The following is a 17443-nucleotide window of genomic DNA, read 5'->3' on the forward strand; positions in this document are numbered from 1 at the left end:
AATTATTTTGCTCATTTATGGAAAGAGAGGCCATGCATTCTTCTCATGTTAGAGTAACCCCACAGAACTCACTGAAGAGAATCCAAGACTGAGTTGGTGGACAGTTGAGTGGTACGGAGCTTGTAAATCCTAGAGGCATCTGAAAGGTTAACTCAATCTCAGCCTCCCTGACAAGACCCTCGGTGCTTTTAACCATCTTCCTCTCTGGTCACTGTCTGGTTGAGCACATTTCCCAAGGCTATCTGTCTTTAGAGTGAATGGACCGCCTAAAGAAACCAGATGTCAATTTATTACAGTTTCATGATGTGGCTGTATTCACATGGAGCTGCTCTCACAGGAACAACTTTACTGACCAGCAGACATTTGTCAACAATTTCCCTACTAAATTGGGTCTAACTACCAGTGCCCCTTGTTTCCAGTTGGCTGTTGAGCTAGTTCTCATTTATCCCTTTTTTTTTCTCTTGCTTTCTTTCTTGCCTTTCTCCTATTTGTGCTAATTCATCAGATTTACATCGGTCACATTGTACCGCTGGGTGCTGCTGATGCTGACGGCCGCCTGAGATCGGGTGATGAACTGATCTGCGTGGATGGGACGCCCGTTGTCGGGAAATCGCACCAGCTTGTCGTCCAGCTTATGCAACAGGCAGCCAAACAAGGTCATGTCAATCTGACCGTCAGGCGCAAAGTGGTTTACACAGGTAGGCTGCAGTGTTGCTCTGCAGGGGTAGATTTTCTTGCCAGACTCCATCTGTTCAGCAAACAGTTTAAAGAAGAAAAGCTCCTCCTTGTAATACTGGGAAAACTCAGGGGATGTGGTGTTATTCTTCCTCTTTTGACTATTTTTAGTCTTTTTTGTTCTCGATCAAATAAGTTTCAAATATTTTGTTTTCAGTCAAGACTCTCTCAATCTCAGTCAGCTTCCTCAGTCTTTGTGAAGGTTTCTGTTAAGACAAAGAACTGTTCAGTTGCAGCAGAGCATTTTTAGTTGGACTCATGCAGCAACAGACACTGTGCCTGCCTGCCTGTGTTTTCTATTTAATTCCCAAAATAACTGTGCTGCCTGATAGCTACCCTTAAACTGGGAGTGAGGGAAAAGATGCTGAAGAGTCCACAGGAGGGGAAGCAAGGGCAGAGCGTGAGTGAGGGCACAGGTGTGTGATGGCCAATGTCCCAGGCACAGGAGGAGCTTCACCTGAGGTTGCAACATGTAGTCAACTAACCACAGGATGCAAAAGTGTGTCATTGATTCTGGTAGTGCAGGGTGAGCGTGTTTGTTGTAATAGAGAGGTTTCTGTGTGCTGAGTTATGTTAGGCGTTGTGCACATGCTGCACAAGGGTATGGTCTAAATGGACAAAAAAGAAGCTGGCAGAAAGACAGATGCAAAGAGAAGTGACACTGCCTGGTGGCACACAGATTAGTGACACAAAAATGTCCTGATAGCAAAGAAAATGAAGACAGGAGCATGAGCTTCTTAAATGACATGTGACCTCATGCATAATATTGGAGAGTAACACTGGGGTGCTGCCTCTGCTTGTGAGTCCCTTTAGGGAGCTCGAGTGTGGCATTCAGCTTAGCTCTCTTGTTCAAAAGAAAGGACGTTATATAGCTTTTCAGGTTTAGGCATCAGCAGAAAAATAGGCAGTGACGTACTTTTATCTTAAGGAGCATCAAAATAACATTGAGGTTGAAAATCAGGCCCACAGTAGAAGTTAGGACTAGAGCAGTACCTCTAAAATAGCTCTGTATTCTTATCCAGGGCTGAGCTCCTTCTGCACAACATTAAATAAATGTTCACTTCTCATTTCTTTTCTTCTTCCAATTGTGGATTAAATGCTGGGTGATGTCTCTCCTCTAATAGCCTCTTTCTCATTCCTTACAAAGAGCTGCCAATGCGAGAGAATCTTTAGGAGATGAGCTTTGGGAGGAAGGGGAAGGGCAGCTGAATTTTGGTATTGTTTTTGTGTGTAGATTTTCTGTCCAGTTTTACAGCCTCCAGTCTAGAAATTACCATAAAAGATTTAGATTCATGAGAGGTCTTGATAAAAACCCTTGATATTTCATTCTGGGGCTTGTTACTCCAGACTGAGCTATTTCTGAATCATTTCAAATGTGGACACTTACTCTAGGATAAATTATTCAGGATCCCCTCTTTCACCTTATATTTGCAGGATTTAAAATTCCAGCATGACTTTGTAGAGAAACCTCGTCCTGAATTTTGGTCCCTTATTCCTCCTCTCATCTATGTCCCAGTAGAAAAAGATTGTTCACTTAAATGGGTACTCCATGTCCTGAGATTCATATAGGGGAAAGTTTATACTTCTGTATTCTTAATATATAGAATACTATATATTTAGTACATACTTTGAGTATATAAGTGCAGGTAGGTACTTCTATCCAAGAAGATTTAAAAGTTCTTTTTCTTTGGATCATGGGTTTACAGGTTTAGATCTTGTTTGGCATCCATTTTCTTGTTGTGGCTTTTAAGATCTTCAACTTAATTTTGATTCACCGAATTGGAGAAGTGACCTGATTAGCGGAGGCAGCCATTCAGTAGAGACAAGTGCAATATGCTGCTCTCAGCTGTGCAAATGGACTGTGGAGAACTGGCTGAGTAACAAGAAGTGGAAGCTATTGTGGGCCACAAGCTTTAACCTGAGGTTGGCTCAGGTGAAGAAAAACACTCTGCTGGGATGTAGGCAGGGGGGAACTCTCCTGATTTCCCAGCAGATGATGGCTTAGCTGCAATATGGTCCAGCACTTCAAGAAAGACATGTTTGAGTTGGAGAGAGCCCAACTGGAGAGAGTCCAGAGGACCAGAGAGAATAAGGAGAGCTCTAGAAAACATGGTCTGCAAGGAAATATTGAACAAATTGGGATTGTTTAGCCTAAAGCAGAGAAGGGGGAGGAGGTGTTAAACTCCCCAAGACTATAAGAGGCTGCTGCAAAGAGGAAGGGAATATGTTCTCCATATGCCTGCTAGATAGAACTAGAAATAATAGCCTTATGTTGCAGCAGGGAAGATTTAAGTTAGATATTGCAACCAATAGATTGCCTGGGGAGATATTTAACAGCAGATTAGACAAACATCTGTCAGGACTGACAGTAAGTATAGTTGGCCCTGACTCAAGCAGAGTGTGGACTAAGTGATTTTTTTGAGATTTCTTCAAGCCTTTTGGTAGCTGATTAGATTTTGAACTAATACCACTTCCGACTTCAGCTGCTGTTAAACACTCGTTTAATTTAATATTAATATTAATGTTAATAATGTTGAATGTTTCCCCCCCCCCCGACTGTGCCAGACTGTACAGATGATAATTGCTGGTTCTTCCATCCAGAAAAGCTTGGTTCACACGTTGTTTTGCTTTAGTATGGGTGGTTATTATTACTTAAGATCACATTAATCAAAGGCAATCAGTGCTACCCAACTGATAGCATTGACTTAAAAAACACGCAGGCGTTGAGTGATGGGTGTTTGATATTACTGTCTCTCCTTGTGGCATGTGCACATATACACGGTTGCACATACGTAACTGAAGTGGGGATGTGATATCTCAAGGAGGCACCTCTGAACTAATGTAATCCGGGTTTTAAATGCCACAGAGCATCTGAGCACGCAGCACTGCACTGGTTTAACTGTAGTGCTGCTGTAGTTCAGCAGCAAAAGGCTTTGGCTGCATGACCATACACTGGAGAGGATGAGCATGTGTGGTCAGTGCCGTCACCGAACAGAGCTGTTGGTGGTGACATCCGAAAGGAGACAGAGCCCTTGATCACTGTGGCCGTGATTTATAGATTAAAGCAGGTGATTTGCTTTTCTTTTTTTACCTTTTTCTCAGTGGGTGGCATGTTTCAAGCCCTGAACAGTGCAGCCTGCTCAGACAGTCTTTTTTTTTTTTCCTCCCCAGTTCCCAAGGCAGAGAATGAAGTCCCATCCCCAGCCTCTTCCCACCACAGCAGCAACCAGCCGGCCTCGCTGACAGAGGAGAAGCGAACACCCCAGGGCAGCCAGAATTCCCTCAACACCGTCAGCTCGGGCAGCGGCAGCACCAGCGGCATCGGCAGCGGTGGTGGTGGGGGCAGCGGTGTCGTGAGCGCCGTGGTCCAGCCCTACGATGTGGAAATCCGCCGCGGCGAAAATGAGGGGTTTGGCTTCGTCATCGTGTCATCGGTGAGCAGGCCAGAGGCAGGGACGACATTCGGTAAGTCTTGGGGTTTTTTCAACGCGCCTCGAATGAGACGCAGATTTGAGCGCTGCAGTGCAAGGAGGCGAGTGGGGATCTGTTTAATTAAAAGTCGTAAGCATGCCCTAATTAATGTAATTAATAGCTTAATTGGAGGCCAAGATTTGGTAGGTGTTTGCCTCCTGGGTTTTGTTCAGCGCTGAGAAAAGCAAAACGAGAAATCCCCACCTGAAGAGCAAAAATGCCACCAATGGTAATTCCTGACGCTCCCTGAAGCTCCATCTCTCCCTTCTAGCTGGCCTCCTTTCTGGGGTTTGCTCTCGGAAGAGCAGCCGGGGATCCCCTCAGTGATGCTGTTTGCTAATGCAGGGGTGGAGCAGGTGGAATGAAATATGTCTCCTGATGGTGGAATTGAGCCAGTTGATTTAAAAGCAGTAATGCTTAAACTGATTAACTTCTCTTTGGCAATCAGGGTTATTCTGATCCTCATTATGGAGTGAGCATGCTGATAGCTGGAAAGTTTTAATTAATAGTGCTTGCTGGTGAGACATAAAATGGAGAATACTGTTAAAAACCCAGGATGTTTTTCGACGCATTCCACCTCTTCCCAAGTCCATTTCTTCAGAGTAGGGAGAAATGAAGTTGATGTGATGTCTCACTTAATATCCTACCCTAATAGAAATGGTCGTGGTTTCTTTCTGAAGACAGTCCTTTCTGCTAGGCAGACACCCGCTTCCAAGCGTTGCTGCAAAAGAGGTGTACGTAAGCTGGTTTTGCAAGTGTGCACAGCACAGCCTGCTCCAGAGCAGAAATGTCATTGCAGGGGGGAAACCAGTCAGAGATGCTCTTTTCTTCCCTTGCCACCTCCTCCAAAAGGGCCGGAGGGAGCATCCACTTGTACTTTGTAAGGGAAAAAGAAGGTGTTCCCTTCCTGTTGGTCTGTGGTATGTGATAGGGATGGAGGGGGGAGGGAAAGGCGGAACGAGTGTCCTGGCCATCTTCACACTTCCTCTCCGAGCAGGGTTGTGGTTTGCAGATAAAATACATCACAGTCTCCCTGTACAGCTTGAATGTTCCTGGGGCACACAGGTGCATGTGGCAAGAAATGGCCTTTCCCCCTTTTTTCCTAGGCTTTTTTCTCTGAAATCTCCTGCTGTTGCGCATCAGCAGTGCCAGTGCTAATAAATGAAGGGAGCATCATCTCCTTTGCTGGTATTGATGTAACACGGGCCATTTCTAACTGTTCTGGGCAGTCATGGCAGCAGAGATTTCAAGGGTAGAATATCTAGTATAGACCCGGTATATCGAGTTCTGTCAGTTCTCGGGTGCTAGGCTACCTCGCACTGTCCTTGCTGCTGGAAACTGCTCTTCCAGAAGAGGTATTTTGGTGCCAGAACACAATGGTGTAATGCAGTGTAGATTAAACTGAACTCAGTCTAAACCAGAGAGCGAGCTTTTATCTTCTGAAAGAATTTGCAAATGTGTGTAAATAACTTCTACTGTATGAAGGCTATGCTCTAACTCTTCTCTGCAGAGAAACCTTGACCTGAGGTTGTAAAGAGTTGTGTTTGCTTTAGTCCAAGATACTCACTAACTGGAAGTTTTCTGTGCAGGGGCTCCTCATGGAGATCTGTTGATCTGTGACTGTTTTTCCTTTAATGTTTTTCAAGTATATTCAGCTTTTTTCCTAATACTCTGCATGAGACGTGTTCCCTCTGCTGCGTGGTGCTTGCTTTGGACCTGCTTTGTAGTGTTTTTTTTCTTTCGTGGGTAGTATTTAGAGATGGGCCAAACTGGTTCTAAAACCCTCCTTGGTTACTTTGGTGTGGGCTCTGTCATCTATGTCCAGTGGATTGGATAGAGTAGGAACTCATTTCACAAACCCTCAAAACAGCCTTTGAACTGGATGGGGCTTTATATTACTAGAAAGAGAAACTTTCTAACATCATAGTAGAAGAAGGAAAAAAAAAAAAACAAACCCCACCATTTGCAACTAATATTAACACTTTCTGCCAGTTTTCATCGCATCTTTCCAACCTTGTTCTCTCACCTCACGTTCCTTTTCTTAGCCTTTTCTTCTTTATGGTCTTTCTAGTGTTGTCATGTGTGCAGCAATGTATATCTCTAAAACTACTAATCAAATAAAGACTATAGCGCAGATGGGAAAGTGCATCTTGAGGGTGAATGTATTGTGGATGCAAAGTATGAGATGACCACTCTGTGTACCTCATGGTTTTAATCACGTGCTGCATGCCCGGGGGCCTCTTGCCCGTGTAAGGAAGCCGTACAAAAGCCCAGTGGATTTATCCAAGTGAAGTTGTGTATCCCTTGTGTCCCAATCCTGCATTTTATGGAAGAACCTGTGTTTTTGGGACAAACAATTGCATGAAACAGGAGAGTTTTGTCTCCAAAACACATTCATCCTAAAGTGCTCTTGCTCTGTGTGTCAGACATCTCGATGGTTTTCTGTGTGGTTTTAGAGGTATTTAAATGAGAAGGTCCTTATTCCTTCCCTCCTCCCGTCCTGATGCCATCTAGGATCATAAAAGGGGAAGGGTTACCAGAGGCTGAGGTGGCTGCCTGCACCAAACACGTTACCTTTGTCAGTCTTGGCCCATCTGTAGTGGTCCTGTACCTTCCCTGGTAGTACCTTTATTTACGATGGAAGAAAACCGTTTCACGTTGCTTCCCCATGCAGCGCTGATAGATTGGATCTTCGTGGTAAAAAGGGAGTCGCGCTCCTTCCTAGGCCTAGAACAATTTTATCTTTCTAAATGGAGAAAGAACAAAACATTGGCAGAAGCTTGAACAGCAGTCGACTTAGAGGAAGACTAAAGAGGCTGACACTGATGTAATTTTGGAGGAGGAAGGTTGTGTTTTCTATAAACAATTTCAATTTTTTTGTTCAAAAATAAAATCAAGACTTGGGTTGTGACGGGGCTGCTAAGTGCAGTTGTAGCCTATAAAAATCTCACTATTTAATAACAGAAATCAAGGTGGGGGGAGTTTTGAGTGGTTGACAAAACATCTTTTTGTAAAAGAAGTAAAGTATTGTGCACTCATACTAGTTGATTGCCAATGTTTTGAACACTGGCAGCAAAGCTATCCTATAATAACTTTTGCTTGATGCATTAATTAATTAACCCTTAACCTTCTCTTTCCCTTTTCAACCCTTTTTCTCCTTTTCCCCTTCACCATATTCCCACGTATGTAAACAATTAAAAACCAAAACCAAAACCAAACAAAACAAAAACAACCCCCAAACCAATACAAAAGCGGGAAATGCATGTGTGGCCATGCCTCACAAAATAGGTCGGATAATTGAAGGGAGTCCCGCAGACCGCTGTGGCAAGCTGAAAGTAGGCGATCGGATCTTGGCTGTGAATGGGTGCTCCATCACCAACAAGTCGCATTCAGACATCGTCAACCTCATTAAGGAAGCGGGAAACACCGTTACCCTGCGCATCATTCCAGGAGATGGTAAAGTATATGTTTCCTGCTGTCTTATCTGACCCTCTCGTTGGTTTTGTTCCCGGGCTTTTTGCATCAGTCAGAGCTGCAAAGTCATGGAGGACTCAATTTCCACTCCCGCTTTGGGAATTAACAGTGAGGGAGGTTGTGAGTCTTCCATAGCTTTATTTTTTGTTTCTTTCTATAGAAGTGGGAGTTCTTTTTTTTAAACAGGGAGGTGCTAATTCTACATTAAAAAATAATATTCCATTCTATCATGTTTTCCACGTATCTCCTTAAAATGATCTTCTGTAAATTTGAATCATATCTCAGTACACTTTGATTTGATTCTTAGGTTACTATTGCAGCTTTAGAATATTTAGGAATCACTTGTTAGTATGTGGGATTCCTAAAGCTTTGTATGTACACAAGCAGGATAGAGAGTAAAGAGATCACAGAAAGGGATAAACACTTTGTCATGTTTTAAGCTGTTTGAAAAGAAGATTTGTTTTTATTCTGGGTAAGTTGCTTTGGGAGCGAGCTCAGTACATTTTGAAATGACTCTGTTAAATGTCGATGGCTCTGGAGCTGCCGTGTGCTTACAGCCGATTGTTGTAAGAGTTACCCTGGACAGGATCTCATTGTTTCAGATCAGAGGGAACGTGCAGGATCCCTAATAATATACTGACACTTGGTACTGGTTTCAGGTCATTGAACTGTTTCATAAAAATAAGGATCTGTTTTATATATAAGTTTCATTAAATTGATTTCTAGCTGTGATACCAACTAGGAACAGAGCAGAAACATATGTAAGGTATCTGTAGTAGAAATGAAATTGGTGTGGTTCTAAAATCTAAGTATTTTGTTTGTTCATTGTCCTGCTCTGCCATGGAGGGGCTCAAAGGGAGAACTCGTTAGGCAGAAACCCTTTTACATTGCTCTCTTTTTAAGCTGAATCCACGGGTGTAAGATTTGATGGCTCAGATGCAGTGCTAATGAGCGTTTCTTAGAGTTGTACAGGACATTATTTGCATTCAGTTAAATATGGAGAAAGTGTGATTAAATTTGAAAGAAAGGTTAAGAAAGCATGGCTGAATTGAATCTGGTATCTGTGAAGCAGAATGAAGAAGTTACATGATGTGATTTCCAGTGAGAAGCATTCCTTAGTTGCCAATTCTTGTATTTTCTAATCTGAAACACGGGTTTGGTTACCCCACAGAGCATGATTATGCTATGTTTAGTTATGGGATAAAAATAGGCCAGGTTGACAAATGGTCTGGTTATAAATTATTTCTGTTTAGGATGATCTGTTTTGCATAAAGGCTTTATTTTCCTACTGTTTAGTAGCTACCAGGTCAAATGGTATATGATCCTTTGCTGCTTCCAGCAAATTGACTATTCATGAATAATAAAATGGCTGTGAATCAGGCTAATATCTGAGCTGGCCTGTTCATGCCAGGTTTTGGAAGGTAAACTGGGGGAAGAATTGTTCACTACCTATATTTTGGTATCTGATCAAGATCCAGGAAGGTGAATCTTTGAATGAATGAATAAATAAATATTTTAATTTTTTGTAAAGGGCAAAAATACATAAGAAATAAATAACTTTTGAATGGTTTAAGATTTTTTAAGAAGAACATAGCCTCCTGACCTGAATGCTCACCGAGTCTTGTTCATGCAAATATGTGTACAAAATACCATCTTAAATTGCTCAGGTTAGAAGGGAAATCTGTAGCTGTGGCTGACATCAGGTATTCCTGGAGAAGGTGGAAAGCTATAATTTAGGGAAGGAGTCACCTCTTTTCTCTCGTAGCAATGCAGACTTTGAGTCTTATTATTTACTATCCCTTTGAAATTGCAAGACAGATTGCCAGCTCTGCATAGTACTACCTGCATTTAATTTCCAAAAGCCCGTAAGACCAAATACTCTCAAAATTGCCAAGAGGTTTGCTCTAAAACCCATGATATTTAAGAAATTGGTCTCAATGTTGTTTTCTTTTTGTTGCCTTTGGGTGCTTTTGATTTGTACTTTTTGTTTCTTTTGAGATGCTTTTTTGGTAAATATAAACGATCTAACAGTGTACTTAAAGGGGGGGGAGAATAAATCAGAAACCATGCTTCTCAGATAAATATGAAACTAAGGCTCATCACAAGACTCACAATAAACTCACATTGCTAATCTCTTCTAACATTATTAAAAACACAAAGGGTTTTAGTTGTGTAATGTCTCACACCAACTCATTGACATAGACCATTGCAGAAGTGTATTTGCAATGAAATTACGATAGTTTAACTTGTTCCCGGCTGATACAAGGATACAGAGAGCTGAAAAATGACAAGTTTAGATTAGGCATTTAATTAATGACTCGTGTTCTAGGGCAGAACAGGGCAAGGAATCAATGAAACATGTAAGATTTAGAAAGTACAATTGTAGTTCTACTAGAGATATTTTTTCTTGTATTTGTGTTCTGTTCCAGTTTTGCATGGTGGCTGGCATGCGTCCTGAACCTGTGTCTAAAAAACTAGCAAAATTATGCACAACTCCTGACTCATGGGATAGGGTGGGCTAAAGATAGATGCAGTACAGTGGCGTGAAGATACATCTGTACCAAAGATGTGTTGTTGCTCTACTTGGTATTCTTAGTGTGACCTAGTAAAGGGTAGGAATCTTGCATTCTCTTTGAAGCCCATCTTCATCTGATCTCCAAATATTTGTGGAGGATTTCAGAGGCTTTTGTTCTAGATTAATACAGAACACTTAACCTTGTTTTGGGGCCTTCTTACATTGGAGACCAATTTTAGCATCAAGGCATCTTTACAAAATACACGGAATTATTTCTTAAAATCCAACAGTGTAACCACACATAGGAACGTCTCCTTCTCACACAAGCCAGCTGTCAGCAGCACGTTCTCGTGAGGGCCTGTTTTGGTCCTACCTACCCAGAGAGATGTAGGCAGACCCAGGAGCCTGTCTTGCTCTCTGAGCCACTGGACACAAGCCAGCTCTGGTCTGGAAGATGTTACAGCTCCGTATGCTGAGGGTTTGGGCATGTTAACGTGGGCACAGTGCTGCAGGCAAAGGAGCTGTGCTCTCGTAGCACCCATCTGTTTAAAAGGTTCTTTTTCTCTTTCCCTTTTCCCAAGTTTCCCTTGATGTGCACTAACTACAGAAAGGAAAAACCTTCACCTCATCTAGATTTCTCCACAATTAAAATAAATCGATGAAATAAAATAAGTTCCCAGGACCAAGTAAGGTCATGACCACCACCACTCCTTAATTCAGGCAAAAACCCTCCCATTTCTGCAATTTTGTATTACAGCTGGACTCTGTTTAGTAATGGAAGATTTCTCCATAGTCAATAAAATGAATTACCGGATGCCTGGAGCTTGAGAGGCAAACAAGGGCAGGGTAGAAGGCCTTGTAATTTTATGTTGGAGAGCCAGATGTTTCCACCCGGTTTTCGTTGCTGTTATCTGATGGTGACTTTTTTTTTTTTTTAAGTGGGATTGGAACTAGAGAAATTCAGTCAAGAAACAAGGTGCATGGCCTTGAGTTCTGGGTTAACTCTGCTCTTATTGAAGACTATGATAAAGCTCCAAAATGACAAGGGGACCGTTTTGTCATGCCATACTGTAAGGCATGATAGTCCCTTTTCAGTTGTGCCTACAGCAACACCCTTCCCAGGTTTGTGAAGCAGGAGAGGACCTCTCTTGGAAGCATGTCCTTCTGTGCATAGAGAAATAGGGCATTTGCACAGACTGATGTTGGACTGAGAGCTCTTTGCCATGGCATAAATTGAGTTTTGGAGTTAATCCTGCTCTTTGTATTCTCTTGGTGAGCTCTTTTGTACCCAGAGCTGTTGATGCATTTGGTACACGTCCCTGCGTGCAGCTTTGAGTGTTCAGGCAGCGGTGGGTTGTATTTCAAAGATGAATTTCAGTACGTTTGGGGTTTAGCCGCAGTCAATATCACCTTGCAAGGTATTAGATAAAAGCCACATCTCAATCCTACTGAAGATTGCAGTTTCTGATGGAGGAAGCACTGATAAATTTCTAATCCATGGAATAGTTATTGCTACTATAAAATTAATCCAGCCAACCTACCATATTTGGAGACTTTAGTGATTGGAATTCATGTTGTTAGACAACAGACAAAACATTCTTCAACCCTTCCTGCACAAGTCAGTCTTCGTTCTGAGTGTGCCTAATGGTCAGAGATGTTTCTAATCCAGATTTCCCAATTTATTTTTTTGTTTTTCCAATTGATTGTACAGTTTCATATACATAATTGCTATGACTTAGCTTAGATTTTATCCTGTTAATTTTTGGATTTAAGAAATTTGAGCCAATCTCAAGTTCTTTACAACCAACATAATGATGCTTTCCAGTGAAATGCCTTTGCAAAACTTTTCTTTTTTTTTTTTTCAGTGAATAGCCAATGGTCTTTCCCTCATAATGAAAAAAAAAATTTATTTTGCAGAATCCTCCAATGCTACTTTATTGACCAATGCAGAAAAAATTGCTACAATTACAACTACCCATACTCCTCAGCAAATACCACAGGAGACCAGGTCAGATTGTTTTTCTTGAGGAGAGCATGTTGACATGCTCTCTCTTTGATAACTTCTTGATCATCTTCACATCCCATGAGCTGTATTTTTCCTCTCTCCCTCTTTCTTTCATTCGTTACAGCAGGAACACCACCAAACCAAAGCAGGAATCCCAGTTTGATTTCAAACCACCCCAAGCAGCGCAGGTAAGGAGTACCTTTCTAATTGTTTTGTTTACCACAGACTGTTGCTTCCAATCTGCTCGAGGGCTGTGTTCAAATATTTCCCTTGAAAATTCCTACTGGGAGATTGTTCTCCCTGTCTGTTTGCTGGAGAAAGAGGAATTTGCTGATGAGTTTCTTAGTATGTGTTGCTGCTGTTTCAGCTGAGAAACATTTCCAACACATTCTCATCAAGACTTTTAGGGAGAAAAAAAGGAAAGAAAAAAAAAAGCTGTCATTTTTACAACAGTAATAATTTATGTGTTTGTTTATTGAGTTGTATATTTTGAGAGGCCTCTCCAGAAAGTACTGTTGTGTGCAAATGATAAATCCAGAGCACGAAAGAGAGTAAAACTTAATAAGGAGTAATAGCTGGAATGTTCCAGCTTTCACAGACAGCATCTTATTAGAAAGATTGTCTGTCTCACTGTTAACGTGCCTTGCCACTGGCCATCCCAGAAGTAACCTCTTTCATTAGGGACTTCACCCTTACACTAACAATTGCATATATGTTGTTTTCCCTCCAGCAGGACCAAGATTTTTACACTGTTGAGCTGGAAAGAGGAGCCAAAGGGTTTGGCTTTAGCCTTCGAGGTGGCCGGGAGTATAATATGGATCTGTATGTGTTGCGGCTAGCTGAGGATGGTCCGGCTGAGAGATGTGGGAAGATGAGGGTATGCACAAACAGATTTAAAAACCATGCTTCTTTGCGATAAGCTGACTTCCCTGCCTCTCCCCTACAGGCACGCCTTCTGCTGTGCCAGCTAAGAGGAAAATTAAATGTTAACTGAAAGGAGCAGTGGTTCCTGTTTACCTGTCAATGGCTTCTGTCATTCCTCGTATGCAGTCTATAACAAGGCGTGTGCATTGGAAGATTTCACTCCCTTGTTCCAACCCACGTTTCCAAAGTCTAATACACAATCTGACTTCTAAAGCCTCAGAAAAATACATGTAGCGATGAAAATGTAATAGCCACAATCTTTATCAGCTCCTTTAAAGCTGCAGCCGTGAATAGAGAATTGGGGTGTCCCACCTGATCCCTTCCTCTGCTAGTGGGCAGAGCGGTGAGGAAGCATGTGTATCGACCCCTGGATCACAAAATTATAATGTAGTTTTTGGTTAGTATTAACTGCTAGCTTCACACATCAGCTAAATTATAAACATTATAACAAGGGCATATGTTATAAAATACCTACAGAAAAAAAAAAATTGCCAAGTTTTATGTACTCCTTGCTCCTCTGTTAGAGAATGCATGATAACTTTACAGCACGTGTCTTTTTCTTCTCCAGATATATCACGTGAAGGACATTTTCAAAATTCTTTTGCTAAGAGTAGATTTATAGGTCCAAAGTTTTTGCTGATGAAAATAAATCAGTGCTGCCCTGTGGAAGTCAATGCTTTGACAGCTCTTCCAAGCCCAGTTTTCCTATCCTGATAAATGATTATATTTACAAAAGCAGGTTTACTTGTTCATAGTATATATCTATACTCAAGTGAGAAACAGACCTGAAAAAGGTATTTGAACATCCCGGTTACAGCAGACTGTAAAACAACCAACTACTTTGACCAAAGATTTTACAAAGAATCAAAATAAAATAACACCAGTTCTAACACAGCTCTAGGTACTGAGCAATACAGTAATGTAAGGTGGTTTTACAGAACAGCAATGAAATATTTTGATACCTCAAGCTGTCGCTATCGTCTTCATGTCTCCAAGGTCCCTGCATACTGGTTTTTGTGGACTGTCACTGGAAGGGGTTGGGTGTGTTTAGCTTCACCCGATGCATAGTTCTTCTTCCACCTTTGCTGTGGCTGTTGTCTTGTGGTGTGCTGGTGGTGACCCTCGTAGGGGCTGGTTTCTAATCTTAGACTCTTTTATTAAATTGACAGATTGGTGACGAAATCTTAGAGATCAATGGAGAAACTACCAAGAACATGAAGCATGCTCGGGCCATCGAACTGATTAAAAATGGTGGCCGCAGGGTCCGCCTGTTTCTGAAACGTGGAGATGGCTCTGTCCCAGAATATGGTGGGTCAAACTATGAAAACATTCCTTTCTTCCCTGGCATCACTCCATGAATGATTTGTCTCAAGATCTGAAGCAGGAATTCTTTTTTATTTTCCTTTCTCACCAGTGTCTTACCAACCTTTGCAACATATGGTTAATTGCCTCGCTTGTGCTGAATTTTCTACACATTTCATCCTTTGCTTGCTTCCATGGACTTGGGGCGCAGTGTAAGGCAAGATCATCATAGCAGTATTTTTGGTGATCAGAGAGGAAAACAAAACAAAACAAAACAAACCCTTATTGTCTTGTCCAGCCAAACAAGGAATGTCATTGAACTGTGCCAAACTGTTTCTCAGCGGCTGAATTGTTGTTTCAAATAGGTCTCTACTTCTAATCAATGCAAAAACTGGGATTCTGAGTTATTCTGAAGCAGTGATATTTATTTTTTTGGTTAGGTTTTTCTCTTAGTTCCTGTCTGTATCCATAGACATGAATGCCGAGATGGCTGATGAGATTTTTGCCTTCCCTTAATATTTATGTAAATATTTATAAAGTTATTTAAGAAAAAGAAGAAAAAAGAAAAAAAAGCTTTACTGCAAAAATATATTGATTTGGCCTCCTGAGCCCTTTTCTCCCCCCTTAAACTGTCTGCTGGTTTCAACTAGTTAATTTGTAAGGTCTGAAAAGGTGAGGAGGTTATGAAAAGGTGCTCTTGTGTCTATCTTGGGGGAAACATTCAGTCCTTGTTTCTTACTAAGAATTGCATTAGATTTCCTTTTCTTCCCCCGGAGGTTGGATTGCTGGGTGGCTTAACTTGGCACACTATTTAATATTATAATTATGTCTTATTTATTTGAGATAATTGTCAAATATTGTGCCCTCGATGGAGGGCTACTCCCAACCAAAGGTCTTTGAGGTTTCTATAGAAACTGATGATTGAAGGGATGTCCTTTATACTTTTCTCCCCATATTTGGGTTATTTCTGTGTCAGTAAGTTCTGTGTTTATCATTCACTCCATGTCCCAAAACCTGAAACAAAACCTTTCTGCACAATTTATGAACTAGATTTTCTTTTCATTTACTGTACCACGTTTGAGAGTTTCTGCTCACTTGGCTCATTATTTAACTGAAAATGACCAATTCAGAGTATAACCAACAAACAATTGAAGTGTTTAACAATATGGAAGGGAAGTTGTGGGTTTACACTTCTGTAATATAAATAGCACACCAGAAGGTTCAATGATGGCACTGAAATTCTGTAATGTTCTTTCTACTTTTGTCTTTTCCTATACTCCTTTGGATGTACAGTACTGTATCATATGCTAGACTGCATAAATACCCTGTAAATTAAGTGCTTCACTTCTCAAAGCATATGTCTGTTGCACTGAGGATGGAAATCCACCACCAATTTTCTTTTGGCTAATACTAAACCACTAAACGTTCATTCTCCAAGCAAGGATTTAATATACAGGGGTTGCACTACTGTAAAGGATATCCTTGTAACATTTGGGACTCCTTCCTCTCTTCGTTCTGTTCGCTGCAGTCGCAAATGGTTCCTCTAATAATGTTAAGTTCCAATATTTTTCTGACTCGATTGGAACGTGCTTCTCTATGAGGCTGTATATTTTTGTAATGAGTTTTGTACTTATTTTTAATGTTGTGGTCTCTGGTGGACTTTATTTTTCGTTGTTGTTTGATTGTTAATGTTTTTTCTATGACATTCTGTGTCGCTGTTCCAGCTGTCTTTTAGAATGGATGCTCTCGTTGTCTGGGTTATTGAATCACCTCTTAGATGTCTCTTTATGTCACGATAATAACAACCGCTGTCTTTGCAGCCTTATATTTGGGTGAAGCCTAGACAATCTGACTGGAAAAATAAACTTTCTTTATTCTAAGATAAAATATGAAGATTTTTCTTTCTTTCATCTTTATTATAGGGAATCTAAATTTTCTACTTTTCTCTTTCTCTTTCTCTTACTTTTCTTGGTGCTGGGCTCTTCCTTCCTCAGCGATGATACCTCCTAATATCGCTGCATGTATGAGAAATGACAAGCTCGGGGAGTCTTGCTTCTACCTTATGGGCCATAATCAAACTACGGTTTGTAGCTAAAATCAATATTAGGTGTTTTTGTGCTGTGGCCTAATTCCCTCACATTGCTTTCTGCTTTGCTATATTTTATATGTACAGCAATTCATTCTGAGCACCCTGCGTCCCCTGAATTGTAAGTACACCACAGGACACGTTTAAACCTCGCTTGTACCTTGTGCGATAGCCAGGTTGCTGCAAGCCACATGCTTACAGCTATGGAAAAGCGGTGCGGTCCCCAGCTGCTGCCTGAAAAAGCTAATAAGCAAAAACGCACACACGTGAGTCACAACATGGGTTTCACCTGGAAATCACCAAAATCATGGCCCATGCACACACCGACCTTCCCAAGCTAAGGAATGGAAATGCCATCAAATGGGAGACGCTTTGCGTGATGGCAGGAGGAATGGGCATGTAGAGTGTTTGGCTTTGGGGGAGGGAAGACAAAAAGGAGAAAAGCAGGGAAAAAAAATCTGTCCCCACAAGTGTTTGTGAGGGTTTTCAGGCATTGCCATCAGGACAGTCCACCTCGAGGTGGGTGTCTCGGTGCGAGCGGCAGGAAGCCTGCAGGAAGCGTAGCCAACGCCAGCCGAGCTGCCGTGCAGAAGTTACTTTAAAAAAGAAAACAGTAAGCAAATAAAAGCAACGCTCGCTTTAAGTGAGCGCAGCTACTTTAATGTTTGCCATGTCTATAATGAATCATTCATAAACATCTATTACAAAGGACATGAGTAATTGTAGCTCGGCTACAGCGCAGGGCTGGGTTTTCGTTTTGGGGTTGTTTTTTTCCTTCTGCTTTGCAGTTTGTCTCACTGAGGTAGCTCAGCTGGATTTTACCTGAAAAGTAACGACCTGGAGATTAGATTTTAATCAAAGCCATCCTACATATTACAATATCTTTCCATTGCTTTGATATGAAAAAAATCATAACTTTTGTCATCGTTGT

At 41.4% G+C, this 17443-nt stretch overlaps 1 protein-coding gene across 26 annotated transcripts in view; it reads left to right on the forward strand.

The window, feature by feature from the left end:
* Positions 1 to 17443, forward strand: part of MAGI1 (membrane associated guanylate kinase, WW and PDZ domain containing 1) — a 352095-nt gene that overhangs the window by 329433 nt on the left and 5219 nt on the right. For 8 of the 26 annotated variants that reach the window (XM_054838020.1, XM_054838026.1, XM_054838028.1 and 5 more), the window contains 7 exons: positions 506 to 698; positions 3907 to 4200; positions 7459 to 7662; positions 12113 to 12203; positions 12325 to 12388; positions 12931 to 13077; positions 14294 to 14432. In XM_054838020.1, coding sequence (XP_054693995.1) covers positions 506 to 698; positions 3907 to 4200; positions 7459 to 7662; positions 12113 to 12203; positions 12325 to 12388; positions 12931 to 13077; positions 14294 to 14432 — 1132 coding nt within the window. Of the gene's footprint in view, positions 1 to 505; positions 699 to 3906; positions 4201 to 7458; positions 7663 to 12112; positions 12204 to 12324; positions 12389 to 12930; positions 13078 to 14293; positions 14433 to 16420; positions 16510 to 17443 lie in introns of all 26 variants that reach the window. The other 18 variants (XM_054838024.1, XM_054838029.1, XM_054838031.1 and 15 more) reach the window with 10 other exon arrangements.

The sequence above is a fragment of the Grus americana genome, chromosome 11, assembly GCF_028858705.1.
Source record: "Grus americana isolate bGruAme1 chromosome 11, bGruAme1.mat, whole genome shotgun sequence".
NCBI classification, from domain to species: Eukaryota; Metazoa; Chordata; class Aves; order Gruiformes; family Gruidae; genus Grus; species Grus americana.